This window comes from Phoxinus phoxinus (genome assembly GCF_949152265.1).
Source record: "Phoxinus phoxinus genome assembly, chromosome: 13".
NCBI classification, from domain to species: domain Eukaryota; kingdom Metazoa; phylum Chordata; class Actinopteri; order Cypriniformes; family Leuciscidae; genus Phoxinus; species Phoxinus phoxinus.
In genome coordinates this window covers 7,917,213-7,940,989 of record NC_136888.1, presented here as the reverse complement: position 1 = coordinate 7,940,989, position 23,777 = coordinate 7,917,213, and the positions used below count along the sequence as shown (strand labels likewise).

Below are 23,777 nucleotides of genomic sequence, written 5' to 3'. Positions count from 1 at the left end.
TGTTTTGAGAGCAACTACATTCATATAGAGAAATGTGTCAAATCGATTGAGAAAAAAACTGTATTATGTTAAAAATGGAACCTTATTGTAAAGTGTTACCAAAAGATAAATTAAGAATTGTTTAATATTTTTTTACTTTAAACCGTACCATCTGTTTCTTAAAAAATAGCAATTATTCAATTATTTAGATTTTGACTTTCATACACCCAGTAAAAACAATCATCATTACATTGAGAGTCATATGATTAGAAGAATATAATGAATTGATTTTATAAATTTTTCTCTTTTATATATCACACATATTACATTTAGAATTGTGAGAGCCTATAACACATGAATTTAAAATGCACTCAATTAACAGTTCTGTTCCCTTAGCATTACAGGTTTTTGGCAGTTGGTGCCACCTCTAGGAAAAGTTGAAGGAAGACTGTGAGTTTATTTAACAATCCTGGGAACAGCTTGAAGTGAATGAAAGGGATGTAAATCATAGAGCTGCTCAGTATGAAGAGGATCACATAGAGGTACTCAATCTGAGGGTCATCAATGATAGGAGCCAGCACCAGGAACACTGCGGCCAGCAACACCAAGATTGGAATAATTATGGGTACCTTGAAAGGGTATACAGAAAGACATTTGTTGAATGTTAGCTTGCTTTTCTGTCAATGTTCATGTCATAATGCCCACTGGAAAATAAACGATGTTCTACCAGAAAGACTCGGGAGATAAAATGATATAACGAGCGTATATTTATTAAAGGGGTCATGACATGTTTTTATTTTATTTTATTATTATGTTCCCTTAGGTGCAATTATAGTATTACTATAGTTTTTTTTACAAATAAAACTTTTAAAATGTAGTGATTTATGACCTTTTCATCCTCTGATTCAAACAGTCTGTTTTGGGGGTGTTTCCCCTTTAAGAGTTCAGTGTTAACACCCACTGTTATGATTGGCTAACTATTTTAAATTAATAAAAAAATTGTAACCTGAGACACTTGAAAACGAATTATTGTTGCAATGAAATGATAGGGTGTACCACGGACAAAAATGCATGCACAGGCCATATTTGAAGATGCAGCATTGATAAAGGCAACATTTTTAATTTTCTATCACATGTAGGCCTACTAGAAAGGCGACATATTTTCAAGATTCTCTTATACAAATGTGTTTATATTAGCCATGATAAAAAGTAAGTTTGCGTCGTCGTTGTTGAGCCCAGAATAGTCGGCACGGACTTATCTTTGAGCAACAGTTTTCTGGCAAAGCCAGCATCATATTGGGATTTTTTCTCAAAACAGTCATCCTTAAATGTATAGAACAAACGCTTAAATTAACACTGCCGTGACTGGGACGTCCGCAAAAAATAAAGTGCATCCATTTTTCCCTGACATCTGGATCTTTCGGCAGCGTTTTCAAAGATGGTGTTTGTCCACAGCCAGGAACAGCACATCTGCGTGGCATCGTAATTTTACTGTACACAGACCCAGGCGACTGGGGGCGACAACGATACGAAATGAGCGTAGTTGCCTTGCGCTTAAAGCGTAGTTGTCTTGTGCTGGAGGCGGTCATGCAAACACTGGTACGTCACTTCGCACCGTGACGTCACTTCTTACCATGGATCCAGAACGAGCTGTATTTAGAGCTACAAAAAAAATAATAATAAAAAAAGCTGTATTTAGAGCTTGATTAAATAAATGATTCGTTTATAATGGGGAGGACGTCTTAAGCTATGAAACTTGCAAAACGTTTTAATGGGACAAAGACCTCTTATACCAAAAGATCAAGGCAAATTTGGTTTCTCATGTCATGACCCCTTTAACAGCCCAGCAAGCATAAATTTATAAAGTTCTTTGGCGTTATGGCGGGCCAGAAGGTCCAAAAATAGGACTAATGCTTTGTCGTGGGAAGTCACTTTACTATAGCCACTAACTACTGACTTTCCCACTGATAGGCCAGCGGTGGATATGTGTACTCTTCTCACACTGCGGGCGACTCACTTTCCTCACGCAGCGAGCTAATCACTTTCCTCACGCAGCGAGCGACTCACTTTCCTCACGCAGCGAGCGACTCACTTTCCTCACGCAGTGAGCGACTCACTTTCCTCGAGTATGGGGAGGCTGCAGACCTGGAGCCGGTAGATATAGGACCCAAACAGTTTTACGCCCCTGGCAGTTTTACGCCCCTGTTGTTCCTGATGCGTCCAGTAGGGGGAGGCTGTACAGCGACACGAAGGTATATTTTAATCTTTTTTTAAATTAATTAATTAATTTATTTTGTATTGCAAATGAAAGGATACAGACATTAACAGTGAGAAGAGGGAAAAAAACTAAAAAACAAAAAAAAACAAGGGGGTATACGGACATCAAAAGAGATTGTATTAGGCTACACAAATCAATACAATATTACATTGTCAATAAAAAATTAAAGGTTCTTTACAACAGACTAGAGGATATTATTTGTTTTAGAAACCTTTGAGTTTAAAGGTTTTGCCATTGGATGGTTCTGTCTTTATGCAGATGAAACTTGCCCATAATTTACCAAAAAGTTCAGGACGATCTGGCTTAAATTTATCTTACCACGTATGTAGGACACTGTTTTGTAGCTGTATGACGACCAATACGACAATTCACCATGACGTCACAACAGTAATAGACGTTCTTCCGGGTGTCAAAAGCCGAAGCGTTCCTATGGCAACGCTAGTAAATTGCTTGGAAAGGAGACCCACCGTCGGCAGTAAAAATTTAATAAAAATAAAAAATTTAATGAAATATAATGCGTTTTTTATTATAATAAGAACTGTATTTAATGATATAAGTAAAAAATATAATAATAATGTAATATAGTGGGCCTACACATAATTAGCAAAATACTCTCTATACAGCTCTTTTTTTCTAGCCAAAATAACGTGCTATATATCATGGTCATTAAATGGCTTTCCTGAGGTAAATGTTATGTGACATAATTGTCCTCCAGCAGTTATATTGACCTCTATTGACCTCTTAGCTGATTGCTCGATATTATGTATGAGGAATATACATTTCGGTAAGTTGCGTGAGAAAATGGATGTTTGGCGTAGAGAGAGAGATGTGAAAAGTGACAATTACTTATGGATGATATAAGAGCCAAATGTGGTGTTTGTGTATTTATATATTGGGTGTTGTTTCCTGTTTGTACAGTGGGTGTCGCTCTAGTGTTACCTGAGGTCAAATGCATAAAAGAAGCATCCAAACTGCCAACAGGAAGGGGGGTTTGGCCCGGAAGGGCAAACGGTTTTTGACCGCTGTGGCGCATATAGGCTGAAAACTGATTGTTGACAATGTAATTGTATACTAATATGATTTGCCTGTGAAACTGGATAAATGGATATTTACCTCTGCACGGTAGAAACAAATAAACGCAATAATCAGCAAGACAAACGCCTGGACATTCTTAAGACCGAAGCCATGGTAACAGAAAACAAAACAAACAGCGCGTCAGCCAGGGCATTACGGGGCTAAACCACCCCAGTAGCTGCTAGTATTAGACTGAGCGGTTACAGATGAATCATAATTTTGGGGATCATTAAGATTTCCTACTTTTAGCACTACTTTTGACGAAACGACGTCCACTCGCTATAACCTCCTAACCCACAGGAAATCAATAAAACCCTAACGTTACACCTTTTACTGCATATCTGGCAGCGCAACCCCAAACACAACACGTTTTCATCATCGTTTCAACTTTGATCAACAATAATGTTTTTAACTATGTAAATGTCCCACTAGCCGGCTGGATCTCCTCAGTTAGTCAGTAGAAGCCGCTCGCGTTCTGCCACCCGGAAGTATCTTGGTGCCTATTGTTTACAAACATTCTGAAATGCCGTATAGAGAATAGTACAGCAGATATTAAATCGAGGATCCATATGATTACACGGTACTGTATGTCTAATGGTCTAAATATGGTTAATATCTAAATGTAACTTTATATAAATTCACAACAACATATTTCACTTAGTCTCCATATAAAAACATACGGTGAGTAGACCTATAACTGCAGTAGGTCATATCATTACTTGTCATAACACGTAGTTGATCCAACTATGTGTATTTTTAATTTTTCAATTCACAAAAACAAAAGTCTTCTGTAGGTTGAGTGAAGAGAGTCTGCATCTACATTTATTTTTCTATTTTAATCCGTGCAGATCTACACTGTAGCGTTTATATTTAAATGAACAAAAAACACAAAAATGTCAAGTCTATGGACGGGTTATTAATGTGTTAGCGTCGATTTAATGATGTTATTTCGCAGTATATCCCCCTACTGGACGCATCAGGAACAACAGGGGCGTAAAACTGCCAGGGGCGTAAAACTGTTTGGGTCCTATATCTACCGGCTCCAGGTCTGCGACTCACTGCAAAGTGAGTCGCCCACTGTGTGAGGAGAGTGAGTCGCTCGCTGTGTGAGGAAAGTGAGTCGCTCGCTGTGTGAGGAAAGTGAGTTGCTCGCTGTGTGAGGAAAGTGAGTCGCTCGCTGTGTGAGGAAAGTGAGTCGCCCGCTATGTAAGGAGAGTGAGTCGCTCGCTGTGTGAGGAAAGTGAGTCGCTCGCTGTGTGAGAAAAGTGAGTCGCCCGCTATATAAGGAGAGTGAGTCGCTCGCTGAGTGAGGAAAGTGAGTCGCCCGCTGTGTGAGGAGAGTGAGTCGTTCGCTGTGTGAGGAAAGTGAGTCGCTCGCTGTGTGAGGAAAGTGAGTCGCCCGCTATGTAAGGAGAGTGAGTCGCTCGCTGTGTGAGGAAAGTGAGTCGCCCACTGTGTGAGGAGAGTGAGTCGCTCGCTGTGTGAGGAGAGTGAGTCGCTCGCTGTGTGAGGTGAGTCACTAGCTGCGTGAGGAAAGTGATTCGCTCGCTGCGTGAGTCGCTCGCTGTGTGAGGAAAGTGAGTCGCTCGCTGTGTGAGGAAAGTGAGTCGCCTGCAGTGTGAAGAGAGTACGTATACAGATCCACTGCTGGCCTATCAGTGGGAAAGTCAGTAGCTAGTGGCTATAGTAAAGTGACTTCCCACCACTTCCTTTTTGGACCTTCCGGCCCGTGATATGGCGTAGGCCCCGTCCTTAGCGAGCAATGTGAGGGTAGCGGAATCTGCATATCCTGCCTGAAGATGAAGGCAGGGGCGCAGCCGACCTCCCTGGAGGTAAAGGAAGGGACAATCCTGGTGGTGGTGGGGAGGATGAAGGGGAAGGTACCATCTTGGTGGTGGTTGGGGAGGATGGAGGTAATTCGCAGCGTCAGCATCTGCAAACTAAGACAAATGTAAGTACCAATCTTTTATGTGTTAGCACATGATTGGTTAGAAGTGAAGTAATACGTGATGCGCTGATTGAGTCTTCCTGGCAGAACTTACGCTAAAGCTTTCATTTAGTTTGAAATCCAGTCCAAACAACCAAAAAGAAAAAAGAAAAACTTAACACGAGGAAACAGTTTTTTACTGGTACTTTCAAGTTTTCTTCTTGGATTGTCCATTTCTACAAAATAAATACAAAGCTCTGTCATGACACTTTAGATGGCGCAGGCTAATAGGCTCTTAACTCAACCTGCTTGCAATCACATCATTCTCTATTAGGGCACAGCTGATTGCTTCCTGCTGTGTCATTTTTTTCATGATAACAGCAGAGAGAATGCAGCCGAACTTAGTACTCTGTCAGATTTGGTTATAGATAAAAGGGATTCATCATTCAAAACTGTAAACTTTTATTTGTGTATGCTCACAATAATAACAAAAATGAAAGCGTTCGCATAAGTTCTGCCGGGAAGACTCAATCGTTACGTCACTTATTACCTTCTCATCTATCCAATCATATTCTTATACTTGTGGTATAAAAGATTGGTACTTACACACGTCTGAGTTCGCAGATGCTGACGCCTCCATTCACCTCCATCCTCCCCACCATCACCAAGACGGGTCTTTCCCTCCATCCTCCCCAACACCACCAAGATGGTCTCTTCCCTCCATCCACCTCACCACCACCAGGATGGTCCCTTCCCATACCTCGCAGGGGGTCGGCTGCGCCCCTGCCTTTGTCTTCAGGCATGATATGCAGAGTCCGGACCCTCAGATTGCAAGCTACGGACGGGGCCTACGCCAAAGAACTTGATTACTTGCTGGGCTGTTAATAAATGTTTAATTGTCACAGTATTTATTCTCCTGAGTCTTTCTGGTAGAACTTTGTGCTCTGTGAACTTCTTTCTGGAACACATCACAAAAATGAACCGAAACTCAGCGTGTACTTGCCACACAGACATCAGAGATAGGCCTACTGTATGTTTTATAGAAAGCTTGAAATGTCTACTTTTAATGAACAGTGCACTTCCCGTGATAGTGATGAGTGATCGGGAAGCAGACACACTCTGTCAGTTCAAATCTAGACTAAAAACACATCTCTTCGGCCTAGCATACACATAACACATTATAGACTTCTATAATTAGGCTGCATAGTTTAGAACAGCCGGGACCGGGAACACTTCCCGTAAATCCTGATGTACTTGGTACATCATAAGAAGGATGGCGTCTACGCTAATATTAGTCTCTCTGTCTATCCCGAGGTTTACCGCTGTCCACCGGAACCAGGCCGTATCCAGATCTGATGAAGGACCAGCGCCAGGACACGACGACGCCGCTGACCTGAAGTGTCAACCGGTCTCTCCTCCTCTCCACTCCGACTACAACCAACTGGAACCGGACAAAAACTCTGATTCATTCTTAACTTCATACACTGTTCACTCATTGGCCAGAGGAGAACTGGCCCCCGACTGAGCCTGGGTTCTCCCAAGGTTTTTTTCTCCATTCTGTCCCTGATGGAGTTTTGGTTCCTTGCCGCTGTTGCCTTACCTTCTGGCTTGCTTAGTTGGGGACATTTAATATTCAACAATATTATAGATCTGCCTTAAAGGTGGACGATGATGTATTATTGTATTATTTTCATGTAATCACTGTGAAGCTGCTTTGATACAATCTGTATTGTAAAAAGCGCTATATAAATAAAGGTGACTTGACTTGACATGAGTCGGAGGATGCTATTTCTGATGAAGAGAGCAAAATATCCATTGACTCGGTAGCAGAGGATATGTTTTTTGATGGTGGAGACGTCACTCTCGACAAGTAGGCTAAGTGTTTTAGGTTTAGGTTCAGGTTTATTGATATAGCCCATTTCATACACAGAACGGTAGTCCAATGTGCTTTACATCATCATAACAAAGTAAACAATATAGTTAAAACAAGTAAAAAATACAAGTACAAATTAAGTCAGTTATAACGAAAACGCATCAGAGAAAAGTTTAGTTTTTAGTCTAGATTTAAAAATGGAAATAGTAGGAGAGGTCTTAATGTCTATGGGAAGACGGTTCCAAAGACGGACCGCATAACAGCTAAAGGCTGCCTCCCCTTGTTTAGTACGAGCACTGGGTTGTACCAATTGGAGTTTTGCAGCTGATCTAATTGATCTTATAGGGTTATATGTTTCAAACATCTCTGCTATATAGAGAGGTCCTTGACCATTTAATGTTTTAAAAAGAAGAAAAAGGACTTTAAAATCAATTCTATAATTCACTGGTAACCAGTGTAGAGTTTTTAAAATAGGTGTAATATGTTCTCTTCTTTTGGTTCTGGTCAGTAGCCTAGCCTGAATTAATTGAAGAGGTTTTATTGTTTTTTTAGGGAGCCCAGTGAAAATACCATTGCAGTAATCAACCCTACTAGTTATAAAAGCATGAATAAGTTTTTCTAAATCTACCGGTAGTATACAATTTTTAACCTTTGCAACGTTTTTTAAATTAAAAAAAGCAGATTTTGTAATAGCCTTCATGTGGCTTTCGAAGCTTAGGTCACTATCAATAATTACCCCAAGGTTTTTAACGGTTTCTACTACATCAAAACCTTTTGATTCCAATAATATTATACAACTTATTTTATTATATATACTGAGGTAACTTTATGTGTTTGTTTTTAGGTGTACTTGTCAGCTTATGTCGTGTGTTTGGTCGAGTGTGTGTGTGTGTGTGTGTGTGTGTTTTGGCATGTACAGTAGCTGCTACCTGCTAACGTTAGCTGCTAACTTCTGTCGTGTGCGCTCGTGCAGGAATGTACATTTTTGTGGGCTGAAGCACAGGTGTGTGTGTGTGTAGGTGTGTGTGTGTGTGTGTGTGTGTGTGTGTGTGTGTGTGTGTGTGTGTGTGTTCGTGCAGGAATGTTTGTTTATGTGGGCTCAAGCACAGGTGTGTGTTTGTGCGCTCGTGCAGGAATATTTGTTTATGTGGGATGAAGCACAGGTGTGTGTGTGTGTGTGTGTGTGTGTGTGTGTGTGTGTGTGTGTGTGTGTGTGTGTGTGTGCTTGTGCAGGAATGTTTGTTTATGTGGGATGAAGCACAGGTGTGTTTGTGTGTGTGTGTGTGTGTGTGTGTGTGTGTGTGCTCGTGCAGGAATGTTTGTATATGTGGGGTCAAGCACAGGTGTGTGTTTGTGTGTTTGTGCGCTCGTGCAGGAATATTTGTTTATGTGGGATGAAGCACAGGTGTGTGTGTGTGTGTGTGTGTGTGTGTGTGTGTGTGTGTGTGTGTGCTCGTGCAGGAATGTTTGTTTATGTGGGATGAAGCACAGGTGTGTGTGTGTGTGTGTGTGTGTGTGTGTGTGTGTGTGTGTGTGTGTGTGTGTGTGTGCTCATGAATGGTATAAGCCTGGTTGTTTGTGGGGATACAGAAACAATGTAAATGTTTTGCAAATTATTTATTTCTTTATTTTTTTTATATTACAGACCATCATCTGAAAATGATTCTGATGAAGTCTGGGAGCCAGTCAGTAAAAAACAACATACTGAGGGACAGAATGACAGCACCTCATCAGGAGAGGAGCCCCATCCTCCACCTTCCCATACCCCTTTTCCACCAACAAGAACCAGGTGCTGGTTCAGAGCTAGAGCGTTCGTGCAGCTCGCCGTAACTTGCATAGATGGAGATTACAATCGAGCAGCCATTAGCTCGATTAGCAGCTATTTAAAAAATGGCGGTCACAAGTTTCTTTTCATCTTGTTGGTCACGGTAACCCCGCCCCCAGCCCCTGACGCAAGCGGTTCTTACTCTAGCACAGCAATGTTTCGGTGCTACTTAAGAACCACTTTTACTGGTTCGGAGCTGGTGCTTTGGTGGTCGAAAAACAAAGAACCGATTTGAAACTAGGCTCTGGCTCCGAACCAGCACCAGCTCTGCCTTGGTGGAAAAGGGGTACCAGAGAGCCAGCAAAACACCAAGAGGCAGAGCACGGGGGAGGGGGAGAGGCAGAGCAAGGGGGAGAGGTAGAGCAAGGGCAAGGGGGAGGGGGAGATCTGGCAGCAGCAGCAGTCAAGTTAGGTGTTATGTTAGGTGGGATCTGTTGTAGAGCACCCATAGTTATTTTTTTTGTAGATGTTCCCCTGGAAGATATATTTTCTTTGATTCTGAAAAATATAATTTGTAAATAGTTTGAAATACATGTACATACATGTGTATATATATATTTATTTATTTTATAATTCTAATATTAAAGTGTTTTAATACATAGCACTTGTTTTGTCTCTTTATTTGTAGAAAGTTTGGTTTCAAGAATTGAAAAAAAAAAACCCCACTATAATGTGTTTATACTTCAGTTACTATGCATCAGCAGTTACTGACAGTGAATCTGGATAAGGTATATAATAGCTCTAAGTGTAACCTTTCATTAGAGCCCAAAATTATGACTGTAGAGTAAAGCATTCAAGAATAGCAGCATGTTATGTGTCTGTGGTTACAAAGGGTCATTTGGAGTCTCCAAGTGGCCTTTTTTGGGGAGCGCCTAGACATAAACTTAGATAAACATGTGTAAAACACTCATTATTCAAGGTATTGTTATCAAATTGTAAACTGGGTTTGGTAAGGCTCCATGCTGTGATCCCATTGTGTTTTCCAGCTAATACCTCCCAGCTGGAGTTATCTGCAGGCATGTTTTTAAAAAAAAAAATGTAGGTGGAAATTTTTCCACCTTTTTTAGTGTGTTCAAAGTTCTATTACTCAATACCAGCAATAGACCCTTTTACTGTTTGTACACAATGATGACGTAGCAACGTATGCGCGCGCATATCGGCAACGGAAGTATGGCGTGAATCAGCAGAGTGTCAAGCATAGACAGTATATAAACAAGTGGGTGCTGCAGACGCGAGCATTTTTTATTATGTCTTTCGCTCCAATCAATACGTTTAATCGCCTGCAGCCACAGGCGCTGCCGGTTCTACTGAGGGTAGGTCAGAATTGTCTAAAAAAACTTTTATTCAAATGAGTTTAAACTGTCTTTATATACCAATACATAATTAAAATGCAAGTACTCTGAAATAGAGAGTATAAAAAAACTGAGTGACTCTAGTGTATTTAATCTTCAATAAACACAGCTCATTAATTCCATTCACTCCCACCTAAAAACGGGTGCGCGACTGCGCGTACGTGGGCAGAGCCAGTAATAGCGACGGTAGTCATGGCGACGGAGAGTGACAGTCGCGCAAGCCAATCACTTGTTTCGTCCCGGTAGGAATTAATGAGCTGTTTTTTGAAGATTAAATACACTATAGTCACTCAATTTTTATACTCTCTTTTTCAAAGTACTTACATTTTAATTATGTATTGGTATATAAAGACAGTTTAAGCCAATTTGAAAAAAAGTTATTTAGACAATTCTTACCTACCCAACCTTTAAGCCCCTTGGTGGAATATCGATTAGTGCAACCGTAAACGTAACAACCAGACATTTTGATGCTGGGAAACCGTTTTAATAAACTTTCGGAGTTGCTAACACGTTAGAGCCAGTGGGGAACAACACCACTTCCGTTGCCAAAATGCGCGCGCAACTATTTGATCACGTGGGCTGTAAAAGGGTCTATACTTACAGTGATTCTGACAATTCAGGAACAAACCTCAAAGTGTCCCCTTTCACAAGAGACCAAAACCATGCATATACTCCAAATGGTTCAAGAACAGCATGCAATTTAATTTGGGGATGCCTTTTTCATAGGCGTTTTTGGCAAAATTAGCAGGATTTCGAAAAGGTTAAATGAAATCAAATCGATAACAATATTCCCTGACTACATTCCCTGAATACATTTGATTTGATTACATAATCCATATGAAACCAGGTACAGGTACAGTCTTTCCCATCTGAGATCAATATTGGCAATATGGTCATACCCACATGCAGTGATGGCTAACACCCCCATCACCCTGATAAACAAAGAATCAAGCTTCATCAGGTTACATACTTTTTGTACTATATACTACACATTGTGTGTAAGAAATAAGCCTTGAATTTACCCCAGAAGAAGAATGCGATCAGATGCACAGCTCACATTAGTTAAAGCTACAACATGTATTTTTTTTCACCGCTAGGGGACGCTATAAATGATTTTTGTAGCAGCCTTTCCTTGTTGGATGCTTACAGACACGTCCATGGAAACAGTATCTCGTCATTTACATGGTTTAAAGCAGACATGTCACAAAAATCTAGAATAGACCTTTGGCTTATATCTGACCGGCTAGTCTCTTTTAATAGCTCCTGTACTATTTCTCCTGCCCCTCTAACTGATCATGCCTGTATCGATCTTGAAATATCTGAGATTCGTAACAGTTTTCAGAGACGACCAGGATACTGGAAGATGAACCTTTTTTGCAACTTCCTTCATATTGTTCAGGTATTAAAAACATTATCGAAAAATGTAAAGTTAATTCAGATTCTGCTATTGCAAAGTGGGAATTTTTTAAATATGAGTGCCGAAAATTCTCTATAAAGTTTGGTAAACAACTTTCTAAGGCAAAGGAGTCGAGAAGCTCTGCGATTTCTGGTACTGTCCCTACTGCACTTAAAACTGCTGTTATAACACCTATTCTTAAGAAACCTGGGACTGACTCAAAGAATTGTGATAATTTTCCTCCCATTTTGGATCTGCTGTTTCTGTCAAAAATCCTATAAAAATTGTTACTCTCCAGCTCTGTGAACATCTTTCTTGTAAAAGTTTAGATGAGCAGTTTCAATCGGGGTTTCGTTTTCATCACAGTGTTGAAACTGCACTTGTAAAGATTTCTAACTATCTATTGCTAGCTGCTGATGCTGGTCTTTTATCAATACTTATACTTCTTGATCTTAGTGCAGCATTTGACACCATTTCTCATCCTATACTTTTGAGCAAGCTGGAATCTATTGGAATTACTGGTATGGCTTTAAGTTGGTTTCGTTCCTACCTCACGGACCGCATTCAATTCGTACAACTTAAACAGTTTAAATCAAAAACGACCTATGTTGTCACTGGTGTTCCCCAGGGTTCTGTTTTAGGACCTCTTCTGTTTATTATTTATATTTTACTATTTGGCAGCATCTTTAGGAAATATGTTATTCATTTTCATTGTTATGCCGACGACACCCAGCTTTATCTGTCTGCTAAACCTTCTTCAAAGTTTCCCTCTTCTGCTCTTGGTGAGTGCTTAAGTGATTTACAAAATTGGTTTTCAAGTAATTTTCTAAAATTGAACAGTAGTAAAACCGACATCGTTGGTTCAAAAAACACAATAACTAAGTCAAATATTTTTTCTGTGGTAATAGATAATTGTTCTGTTCCTCTGTCAAATCAGGTTAAAAGTTTGGGTGTCATTCTTGACAGAACTCTGTCTATTGAAGCTCATATTAATAGTGTGGCAAGGGGGGCGTGGTCTAGCGGAGTCTGTGACAGGAGAGAAGATTGGGAGACAGGTGAGGAGTAAGTGGGTCAAGTGCAAATGACAAACACCTGTGTCTTGTTCCAGTGATTGGTGTGGAGAGTGAATAAAAGCCAAGTGGAAACAGTACGGGGGAGAGAGACCAGTGGAGATCTGTGGGTGATCGCATGGAAGCTGAAGTCAGCGGAAAGAGTGCTGTAACAGAACGTTTGAGTGATTGAATATTATTTGACTGAGTTTTGAGATCATAGAGCGCTGTGTGCTCGACGTTGTTTTTGTTTGTTTTGTTTTGTTCTAATAAACACCCGCAGTCTCCACGAGCTGACCCTGTCCTCTTCCTTCCCAGAATCATTGAAACCTGCTACACTGGTGCCGAAACCCGGGAAGGGAGATGGAAGCCGCCGCCAGCCAATCAACTCCGTCTGCATCATCCCCACTTGCGGAAGTCATCACATCCCTCGCGGCCCTCCACCACGAACACCATCAGGCCCTGGTGGGTATGAGGAGCGACCTGGAACGTCGTTTCGAGCTCCTTGTCCAGGGTCAGCAAGAGGACCGCGAGAGCTTCTGGAGCTGGATGGATCGGGAGGTTCGGACCAGAGCCACGCCGCCACCGGTCGAGCTCCCTCACCAGGCCATGAACAAGATGGGGTCCCAGGATGACCCAGAGGTATTCCTGGACCTCTTCGAAAAGGCAGCAGAGGCAGGTGGGTGGCCGAAGGACCACTGGCCGGTGCGCCTCATCCCACTGCTGTCGGGGGAGGCGCAGGCGGCTGCCCAACAGCTGCCGGTCCAGAACCTCCTGGTCTTCGACGACCTAAAAAGGGCCATCCTCCAGAGGGTCGGCCGGAGCCCAGAGCAACACCGCCAGCGGTTTCGGTCGATGGATCTGGGCGACAATGGCCGGCCCTTCGTCATGGCCCAGCAGCTCCGGGACTCCTGGCGCAAGTGGCTACTGGCCGAGGGAAGCGACGTCGAAAAGATCATCGACCGTGTGGTACTGGAGCAGTTCATCACTCGGCTCCCGAGGAAGACGGCCGAGTGGGTCCATTGCCACCGACCGACGGCCATCCATCTGGCGGAGGATCTGGTGGCGTGCTCCAGGGTCGGCGAAACCCTACCTAACGTCTCTCTCCCGTCTCTTTCAGTTTTGTCCCCCTCTACACCCTCACAGCGTCCTTTCCCGCTCCCTAGGACCCGTCCGCCGGGTCCATTCCGAGAGCCACCCCGGGGCCGAGCTGGGATGACGTCGGACCAGTCAGGGGACGCCCGGGGGCAGCCCAGGGGCTTCGCCTCCGCTGGAGCGGAAACTTCTCCTCCGGTTTCCACACTCTCTCCACGCCAATCCCTTGGCCCACTTACTGCCACTAGGGCGGCGGGGAGGTCTGGGCCGGCCTGCTGGCGTTGTGGGGACCCGGACCATTTCATTGATAGATGTCCCATGATGGATATCGGGACAATGATCCGGGTCCCAGACGTCCAGCGGCCCACCGGATGGCTCCCCGGCCTGAGTCGGGCGGTGGGGGTATGTGGCAAGGGGGGCGTGGTCTAGCGGAGTCTGTGACAGGAGAGAAGATTGGGAGACAGGTGAGGAGTAAGTGGGTCAAGTGCAAATGACAAACACCTGTGTCTTGTTTCAGTGATTGGTGTGGAGAGTGAATAAAAGCCAAGTGGAAACAGTACGGGGGAGAGAGACCAGTGGAGATCTGTGGGTGATCGCATGGAAGCTGAAGTCAGCGGAAAGAGTGCTGTAACAGAACGTTTGAGTAATTGAATATTATTTGACTGAGTTTTGAGATCATAGAGCGCTGTGTGCGCGACGTTGTTTTTGTTTGTTTTGTTTTGTTCTAATAAACACCCGCAGTCTCCACGAGCCGAGTCTGTCCTCTTCCTTCCCAGAATCATTGAAACCTGCTACAAATAGTGTTACCCGTTCTGCATTGTTCCATATTAGGAATATAAATCGTCTGCGTCCTGTCCTTTCACTCAAGAGTACTGCTACGCATGTGCATGCTCTTGTAACATCACGAATCGACTATTGCACTGCCTTGTTTTATGAGCTCCCTTCCAAATCTTTACATAAATTACAGTTGGTACAAAATGCCGCAGCTCGAGTCATTACCAAAACGTTCATTTTTTAACATATTTCTCCTGTTTAAAAAAAATTGCATTAGCTCCTAGGTAAATTTTAAGATTTTACTTCTAACTTCCAAAGCACTTAACAACTTGGCTCCTTCATATCTTCTAGATCTTGTTCATATACATACTCCTTCCCGCATTTTAAGATCGGCTTCTGCACTTACACTTGTTCTTCCACGCACTCTAAAATGTGCGTGGAAAAATGCATGCACATTTTAGACAATTAGACAACTTAATTTTGTCTAAAATGCATTCAAGTGCTACTTTGTTTGCGTGTAACTCATCTTGTTTTCTGACCCAATATTTAGGATGATGTTTCGACCACACAAACTCCATGCAGTGACTGAATGTTATGTTAATGTGAATGTGCGTGCGACGAATCAGGAGCGGCGGGATCACATCACATGTGATCGCACACACATACACATCAAAAATAACATTCAGTTAGTGCAGGGGTCGGCAACCCAAAATGTTGAAAGAGCCATATTGGACCAAAAAAAAAAAATCTAATCTGTCTGGAGCCGCAAAAAATTTAAAGCCTTATATAAGCCTTATAATGAAGGCAACACATGCTGTAAGTGTCTATATTAGCCCCCTAGTATCAAAATGATAAGTAGGCTACAAATACATAATGAGCAAGGCGACCGTTGTTTCGAATCTGTTGCTTTATTGTTTCTATGGTTACGCGTCATTGCTTGTCACGCGAGTATGGGGAGGCTGCAGACCTGGAGCCGGTAGATATAGGACCCAAACAGTTTTACGCCCCTGGCAGTTTTACGCCCCTGTTGTTCCTGATGCGTCCAGTAGGGGGAGGGCTGTACAGCGACACGAATTGAGGTATGTTTTAATCTTTTTTTAAATTAATTAATTTATTTATTTTGTATTGCAAATGAAAGGATCCAGACATTAACAGTGAGAAGAGGAAAACAAAAAAAAACAAAAAAAACAAGGGGGGTATACGGACATCAAAAGAGATTTAATTAGGCTACACAAATCAATACAATATTACATTTTGTCAATAAAAAATTAAAGGTTCTTTACAACAGACTCAAGGATATTATTTGTTTTAGAAACCTTTGAGTTTAAAGGTTTTGCCATTGGATGGTTCTGTCTTTATGCAGATGAAACTTGCCCAGAATTTACCAAAAAGTTCAAGACGATCTGGCTTAAATTTATCGTGTATGTAGAACACTGTTTTGTAGCTGTATGACGACCAATAGAGAATAGCCTACAGCAGATATTAAATCGAGGATGATTACACGGTAGGCTACTGTATGTCTAATGGTCTATGTTTGGAGGATTAATTAAGGACTGTATTTACTGGAGCAGGTGGATTTTGTATCCGCACTGGTGTGTCGGCAAGAACACATAAGACTCAGAGTTTGAAGCAGAGTTTGTAGTTTACTCTTGATTCAGGTTGAATAGTAACAGTGAGTGGTAACAGTGAGTGGGATTATTGTCACTAACTTGCTCACATAAGACCACTGCTGAAGGAAAGATAAGATATTAATCTTCTGCATCGGAGCATTCATATTGTTCGTCTTTTACTGACTAGGCACTGACTGACGTCATTTATTAAACAACGCTCTGATTGGATGAAACCTTCTTAACATTGCCGCCCCCAAATATGCCAAGCATATTTGCACAAATTAATCAGTATGAAGGGCATCTGTGAATGCAGGAAGGGGGATCAAGCGAGAAACAGGCCGGGTGTAGGTCTTATCCTTAACTTGAATCTCCGCAGATCTGATATGGCCATCAGAACCTGGGAAGGTCTTAGCAACTTTGCCTACCAACCACAATGCTCGTGGTAGTTGTGGATCGATGAGCATTACCACTGTTCCGGTAGAAATGTCACTGGTATCTGTGTGCCACTTGTTGCGGGTCTGTAGTGTAGGCAGGTAGTGCTGGATGAAACTTGACCAGAACTGAGCGGCCAGAACCTGACTTTGCTTCCACCTTCTTCGACCCATAAGCTCTGTAGCAGGATAAACTACGAGTGGTAGTGAGCTATCTGGCCGCCCCATCAGCAAATAATTTGGTGTAACAGGGTCAAGGTCAGCTACATTACTGGAAGTGTAACCCAGGGGCTTGCTATTAAGCATTCCCTCCACCTCAATGAGGACTGTTTGGAGAACTTCCTCAGTTACGACTTGGGAGCTGACTGTGATGCGGAGAGCAGTCTTGACCGACCTAATTTCTCTTTCCCACACACCTCCAAAGTGTGGGGCTGCAGGTGGGTTAAAGTGGAAAGAAATCTTTTGTTTAGTTAACTGTAGCTGGATCTGTGGAGCAAGTGATGCAAAGGCTTCTTGCAACTCTCTCTGTCCTCCATGAAAGTTAGTGCAATTGTCTGAATATAACTCACGAGGTGTGCCACGGCGAGCTATAAACCTCCTCAAGGCCATCAGAAAGGAATCAGTATCAATGGCTGTAAGGAGGTCTAGATGAACGCTTCGTGTCGTGAGACACTTAAAGATGATTCCCCACCTTTTTTCACATCGTCTGCCAATCTTAACTTGGAATGGCCCGAAACAGTCCATGCCTGTACTGTAGAATGGGGGTTTAAGCAGTCTGAGTCGAGATGGAGGTAAATCTGCCATTCGGGGAATAACTGGTTTGTTCTTCCATTTTTGACAGTCTTTGCACAAATGTTGTTGTTTGCGTATAGCTTCTCATCCTCTCAGTATCCAAAAGCTTCTCCTTATCTCTCCAAAGACTCTTTCAGGTCCTGGATGGCAGAGTTTACTATCAAAGTCTCGGATCAGTAACTTGGTAACCCAGTGATGTGGGTCAAGGACTACAGGGTGTATAACTGACATCTCTAGTCCTTCAGCTCGACGTAAACGGCCACCAACTCTTATAAACTGACAAGAGTCGTCAAATTCTGGGGCAAGAGCAAGTAGTCGACTAGTGGAAGGTACAGATTTACCAGCTTTTAGCAATTTGTATTAATCTGGAAAACTATCAATTTGAGATTTCTGCAGGATATGCCATTCTGCAGTTTGGTAGTCCACTGCTGACGGTGGTCCTGTATCTTTTAGCCGCTGAACTGTGGCCTCTACTAACTCACTCCAGGTGTTGTGTGTGTTAGGGTCAGGAATGTCAGGAACAACCACTTCTGTCATAAGGACACAGAAGATTCTTTTACGCTGCTCTGTTTTGATTTCCGGTGGTTGTATGGGAGGAGTGACAGGCCATACTGACTCAGACTCAAGCAGGAATGATGGTCCCTGACTCCATCTGTTAGGCACTGATAACTGAGAAAGAGTTTTACCTCTGGTAAGGTCGTCTGCTGGATTACTGCTGGAATCCACATATCGCCAGGAATATTCTGCAGTCAGCTCTTGAATTTCGGCTATCCTGGTTCCAACGAACACCTTGAATCTGTATGATTCGGAGTTGAGCCAGGCAAGTACAGTGGTGGAATCTGTCCACAGTGTCACTGTATTGATCTTTAGGGTAAGCTCAGTTTGCAAGAGTTTGGCTAATTGGGCACCATTCAGGGCAGCACACAGCTCTAGTCGGGGGATGGTCAGACGTCGTTTCGGGGGAACCTTGGATCTTGCTAGTATAAAGGCTAACTGGACATGACCACTGTCCTCCTCAGCACAGATCCATAAGCTTGCTCGGATGCGTCGCAAAAGATGTAAATCTGTCTGGTGATTTGAGTCTGGTCGATGTCTGAGGATGTGACACAGCGGGGAAGTGAAATACTTGCTAACGTAGGGAGTTCTCCCTCCCATTCCTTCCAGGATCTCAAAAGGTCATCAGGTAGATTTGGGTCATCCCATTCTCGTTGCTTGTCCCATAATCTCTGAACTAAAACCTTGGCCCGTGTGGTGAATGGGATTATGAAACCTAAGGGGTCGTACTGGGTTGCAAGTACCTTGTAGATGTGCCGAAGGGTACATGGTCCAGGCTTGACGGGACGAGTATTATACCCAAGGAGATCTGATTTGCAGTGCCACCTTAAACCCAATGCGGATTCTTGCACATCGGTACGATCTTGAGATAGCCACAATTCGGTACTGCTGGATCTCAATTCTGTCGGTAGGTGGTCAACCACACTGGGATCATTACATGCCCACTGGCGCAGTTCGAAGCCACCGCTGGCAAAGAGGGTACAGAGTTTGTCTACAAGCTGCCTTGCCTCTTGAGGTGATGGTAGGCTCTTCAAACAATTGTCCACATAGAAATTCCTTTCTACAGTGGTTCTGATATTGTCATCGGGAGTGCTATGATCCATAACATGTCTCTGGACAGCATAAATGGCACAACACGGACTACAGGTAGTGCCAAAGGGTAGTACTTGCCACTCGTAGATGTCTGGTGGTTTAGTTCTGTCCAAGTCTCGCCATGCAAAGCGGAGAAGATGCCTATCTGCTGAAAGGAGACGAACCTGATGGAACATCCCTTTAATGTCACCGCTTATTGCCACTGGGTGTTCACGAAAGCGTAGGAATACACCTAACAAGGATGAGCCTAAGGCTGGTCCTGGCAGTAGGTAGTTATTCAGGTTGTGACCTTCAAAGTCAAATGAACAGTTAAAAACCACACGGTTCTTACCGTTGTGCTGCACGAGGTGGTGAGGGATAAACCATGATTCACTTTGCGAATTAACTGTTTCCGATGGGAGTTTGACAACATAGCCTGAGGTCTCTAGTTTCTTTATCTCTTGTTGGTAGGCGGCTGCTTTACTGGGGTCTTTCTCCAGGCGTTTCTCTGTGCTCCTGAGGTTAGGAAGCACTGCCTCCACAGGAGCATGAAATATTGGCATATCCTTCTTACGCAGGAGAGGAGTGGCATAGCGACTTACACCATCGATCAGTACTCTAACAGTCATTGACTGCAGCAAGACAAGGGATTCTTGGTCCTGCTTAGACCTAGTGACAGATTTTTCATTTTTGTTGGGAATCACGTCTGCTTGCCAGAGTCTCTCAACATTCTGGAACAACTCTGTCATCGAGGGAATAACGGCAATGTGCAGACACTGTTGAGATTTCACATTATCTCCAAAGACTCTTGCTGGGCCTTGTAAAGACCAACCCAGTCTTGTCTTGACAGCTGCCGGACCTCCAGGTGGACCGAGACGGACTGGTTCAATCGGAGTGATAAGGTGAGGATGATCTGCTCCAATCAGTAACAGGGGACAGGCTTTGTGAATAGGCTGTAATGGTAAACCTTTCAAATGCTGGTACCGTCGCTGCAGGTCTGCAACAGGGTAGGAATGCTCAGCTAAGCTAAGTAGTTCTGCAGTGAAGGCTCCCGTTATTTTGTAACTCCTGCTAGGCTGGGATGGAGTTGAAATCTGAAAGGACACAGAGGAACCACACAGCTTAGTGACGTCTTGCCTTATAGTTCTCAAGGCTAAGTCCTCTGCCTGGCCTGTAAGTCCCAGCCTCCGGGCTGCGGATGGTAACAGCATAGTCCGTTCAGAACCATCATCAAGCACAGCGTAAGTATCTAGGCTTTTTCCCTTATGCTTCAGAATGACTCTGACCACTTTTAGGAGGACGCTGCTGAATCCTTGAGGGCGGTCTAAGTATAGCATTTTGCTAGTTGAACTGACTAAACAGGTCCCTTCTTTCACTGGCTTAAAGTTGACTTCATGGAGGATTTGGAGGTGCTTTCCATTACACAGGTGACAGAGTTTCTTGAGAGTACATTGTGCAGCTCTGTGGTTGCGTCCACACTTCCAGCATCTGTTATTAGTCTTAATCCAGTCGATCACTTGGTCTTTGGTTAAGGACTGGAATGTGGTACATTAACTCAGGTAATGTTCTTTACTGTCACAGTATGAACAGAAGGCAAAGCTTTTGCCTTGACTCTTGGTTGGCACTGATGGTGTTGAGGAAAATGGTTCGTTTGAGCCATGAAGGATTGTAGTCTGTCTGACCTTGGGTTTAGTCTCTTTGTGTTGATCCACTCGGTTACGGGCTCTATCTTTCTGAGGCTTATATCCACCAAAGCTCTCTGGGTCTTGGCACCAGGATTCGAAATTAAGCCATTTTGCTAGATCAAGAAGAGTGTATACTGAACCTGGTTCATAACTCATGTGTCTTCGGAAGGATGCTCTTTGTTCTGGCGGGAGCTTGGACAAAAGTCGAGCAACATGGGAACCACAATGCAATTCAATGTCTCCTTCAGTTCCTAATGTCTTAAGGAATCCTACTAAGGCCTAGATCTGAAGAGCGAAACGCTCAAAGCCCACAGTGTCACCAGGCTGAATATCTGATGCATCCATAATGGCAGCAATTTTGCTCAGAGCAAGCTGGTGAGGTTGGCCAAACCGTTCAGTGAGTGTTGCCAGAGTATCGGAGTAGGGAGTGGATGAATTTATAAAGGAATCAGCAATGAGGCGAGCATCTGTTAATTTCAGGTGGTCTACCAAAACCTGGTATTTGAATAGCTCTGTAGCTTCGTCAGGTAGTAGGTTACCAAGGGCAAGCTTGAGACGGGCAAATTCACTAGGGTCTCTACGAGTAAAGTCTGGAATAGTTGGCTGTGGACCTCTATAAATGATCTCCTGTCTTGAAGTGTTAGTCTGCATCCCTGAAAGGTTAGCCGGTACCACATGCAACTGACTGGAGTAAGGAGTATGAGGTGTGGAGATAATAGAAGCTCTCCTTTCTGTCGTTGGCTGCCATCTGACCTGGGTAACTCTGTGAGTATCCACAGTGTCTGAGTGAATATTAGCGTCTACGTTCTTAGTAACAAAGGCATTTGAGTCAGGCTGAATTGAAGGAGGGCCATGCTGTGAATAGCTGAATGTAGCTGCATAAGGATCAGTACTCTTAGGTGTAGAAAGCTGGCGTGGTGCAGGTACTGGAAAGGCTCTAGGGGCTGGTATAGTCACTGAAGACTCTGACTTTTGGCTTACAACTCTAGGCAAAGGAACTGGAGGGGTTAATACTCTGGACTGTGGCCTAGGTGTAGAAGTTGACCTCTGACTTTGTGACTGGGTAACCAGCATTTCCTGCATGCCTTTCTGGATCACTAGAAGTTCGCTGATATCTTCCCTCATTGATAACTGAGCAGCACGGAGACGTTTATTCTCTTCTTCCAGATCGCGCATTGTGCTTTGGACGTCAGGAAGTGAAGAACGTCCATTCCGTTGAGGGCTGTATACATATCTCTCACTCCAACGATCTGTGGTAAGGTACCAGGGCTCTAAAGCCAGGCGTGATGATTCTAAAGAATCAGGTGATCTAACAGTCTCTTCTCTTTGATCATGGTACATACTGGGTGCATGTAGACGGGTCATATCTATGTCCTCCTCATCCTGCTGAAAGTCATCTGACCCATGTGGATGTGGTGTTGTCTGAGGCAGGAGGACATTAGCTCTAGGCAGCCCAGCATACTGCAACTCGAAATCTTGTAAGTAAGCTGGTTGACGAACTAAACGTCTAGGGCGTGCTCCTTGATCTTGATACTCTGCACTCTGCTCTTCTGACATCATTAGTCCAGTGTAAACACACTATCCGGCTCGAAGGACCAAATGTTTGGAGGATTAATTAAGGACTGTATTTACTGGAGCAGGTGGATTTTGTATCCGCACTGGTGTGTCGGCAAGAACACATAAAACTCAGAGTTTGAAGCAGAGTTTGTAGTTTACTCTTGATTCAGGTTGAATAGTAACAGTGAGTGGTAACAGTGAGTGTTATTATTGTCACTAACTCGCTCACATAAGACCACTGCTGAAGGAAAGATAAGATATTAATCTTCTGCATCGGAGCATTCATATTGTTCGTCTTTTACTGACTAGGCACTGACTGACGTAATTTATTAAACAACGCTCTGATTGGATGAAACCTTCTTAACAGTCTAAATATGGTTAATATCTAAATGTAACTTTATATAAATTCACAACAACATATTTCAATTAGTCTCCATATAAAAACATACGGTGAATAGGCCTATAACTGCAGTAGGTCATATCATCATTACTTGTCATAACACGTAGTTGATCCAACTATGTGTATTTTTAATTTTTCAATTCACAAAAACAAAAGTAGGCTGTGTGAAGAGAGTGAACCCCGACTGAATATCTGCATCTATTTTTCTATTTTAATCCGTGCAGATCTACACTGTAGCGTTTATATTTAAATTAACAAAAAACACAAAATTGTCAAGTCTATGGACGGGTTATTAATGTGTTAGCGTCAATTTAATGATGTTATTTCGCAGTATATCCCCCTACTGGACGCATCAGGAACAACAGGGGCGTAAAACTGCCTGGGGCGTAAAACTGCCTGGGGCGTATATCTACCGGCTCCAGGTCTGCAGCTACTATACTACATATAGCACAGCGCTGAATCAATGATGATCTGCTTTTATGTAATTTTTCCTTTTTTATTAAAAATATTCACACATTTATTATCTATAGTATGAAACAATGATATTTCCGATTGTCAAATATGTGCATGTGGATGTGTTTTGTTGTATAAACACCTTTATAACGATCGCGTTAGTTGATCTGTATGCGCAATGGGCGGCACCATGTAGTTTGTGCCACTGTTCAGACAGAGATTCGGAATCTGTTGGATTTACAACACGTCAATTCCTCCACTTCTCCCGAAATACATGAAAGTAAGTGGCTGGTGAACTGGGAGAAGAATAGGGTAAAATGTAAAGCTACTTACACAATGTGTATCTGATATGAATAAAACGTGTCGTCTTTTTTTTATTATAAAGGATAATTATTGCCGCTTCCATAGACATCAGTGTATATTTTACAACATCAAATTCATTGGTTTTTTTAGTACTTATGTTATTCTTAAATGTCTTAAACCTAAATTAACCATTATGTGGTTGAAAACACTGAATAGTTGTGATATGACAAGCACTGAGCGCGTCCGTCTCTGGCTCAGCGCCAGCCAACGCGCCAAAGCACGTTTGAATTTAGCAGTT

The 23,777-nt window shown here is 43.0% G+C and overlaps 1 protein-coding gene across 1 annotated transcript in view; it reads right to left on the bottom strand.

Moving 5' to 3' along the window:
• Nucleotides 1-396: 396 nt before the first annotated feature.
• LOC307009508 (Y+L amino acid transporter 2-like) overlaps nt 397-23,777 on the bottom strand; it is a gene marked incomplete at its 5' end in the record, with an annotated part of 46,616 nt that continues 23,235 nt past the window's right edge. The window contains 2 exons of the mRNA XM_079633300.1: nt 397-608; nt 6,579-6,699. Coding sequence (XP_079489426.1) covers nt 541-608; nt 6,579-6,699 — 189 coding nt within the window. The 3' untranslated portion in view covers nt 397-540. The remainder of the gene's footprint in view (nt 609-6,578; nt 6,700-23,777) is intronic.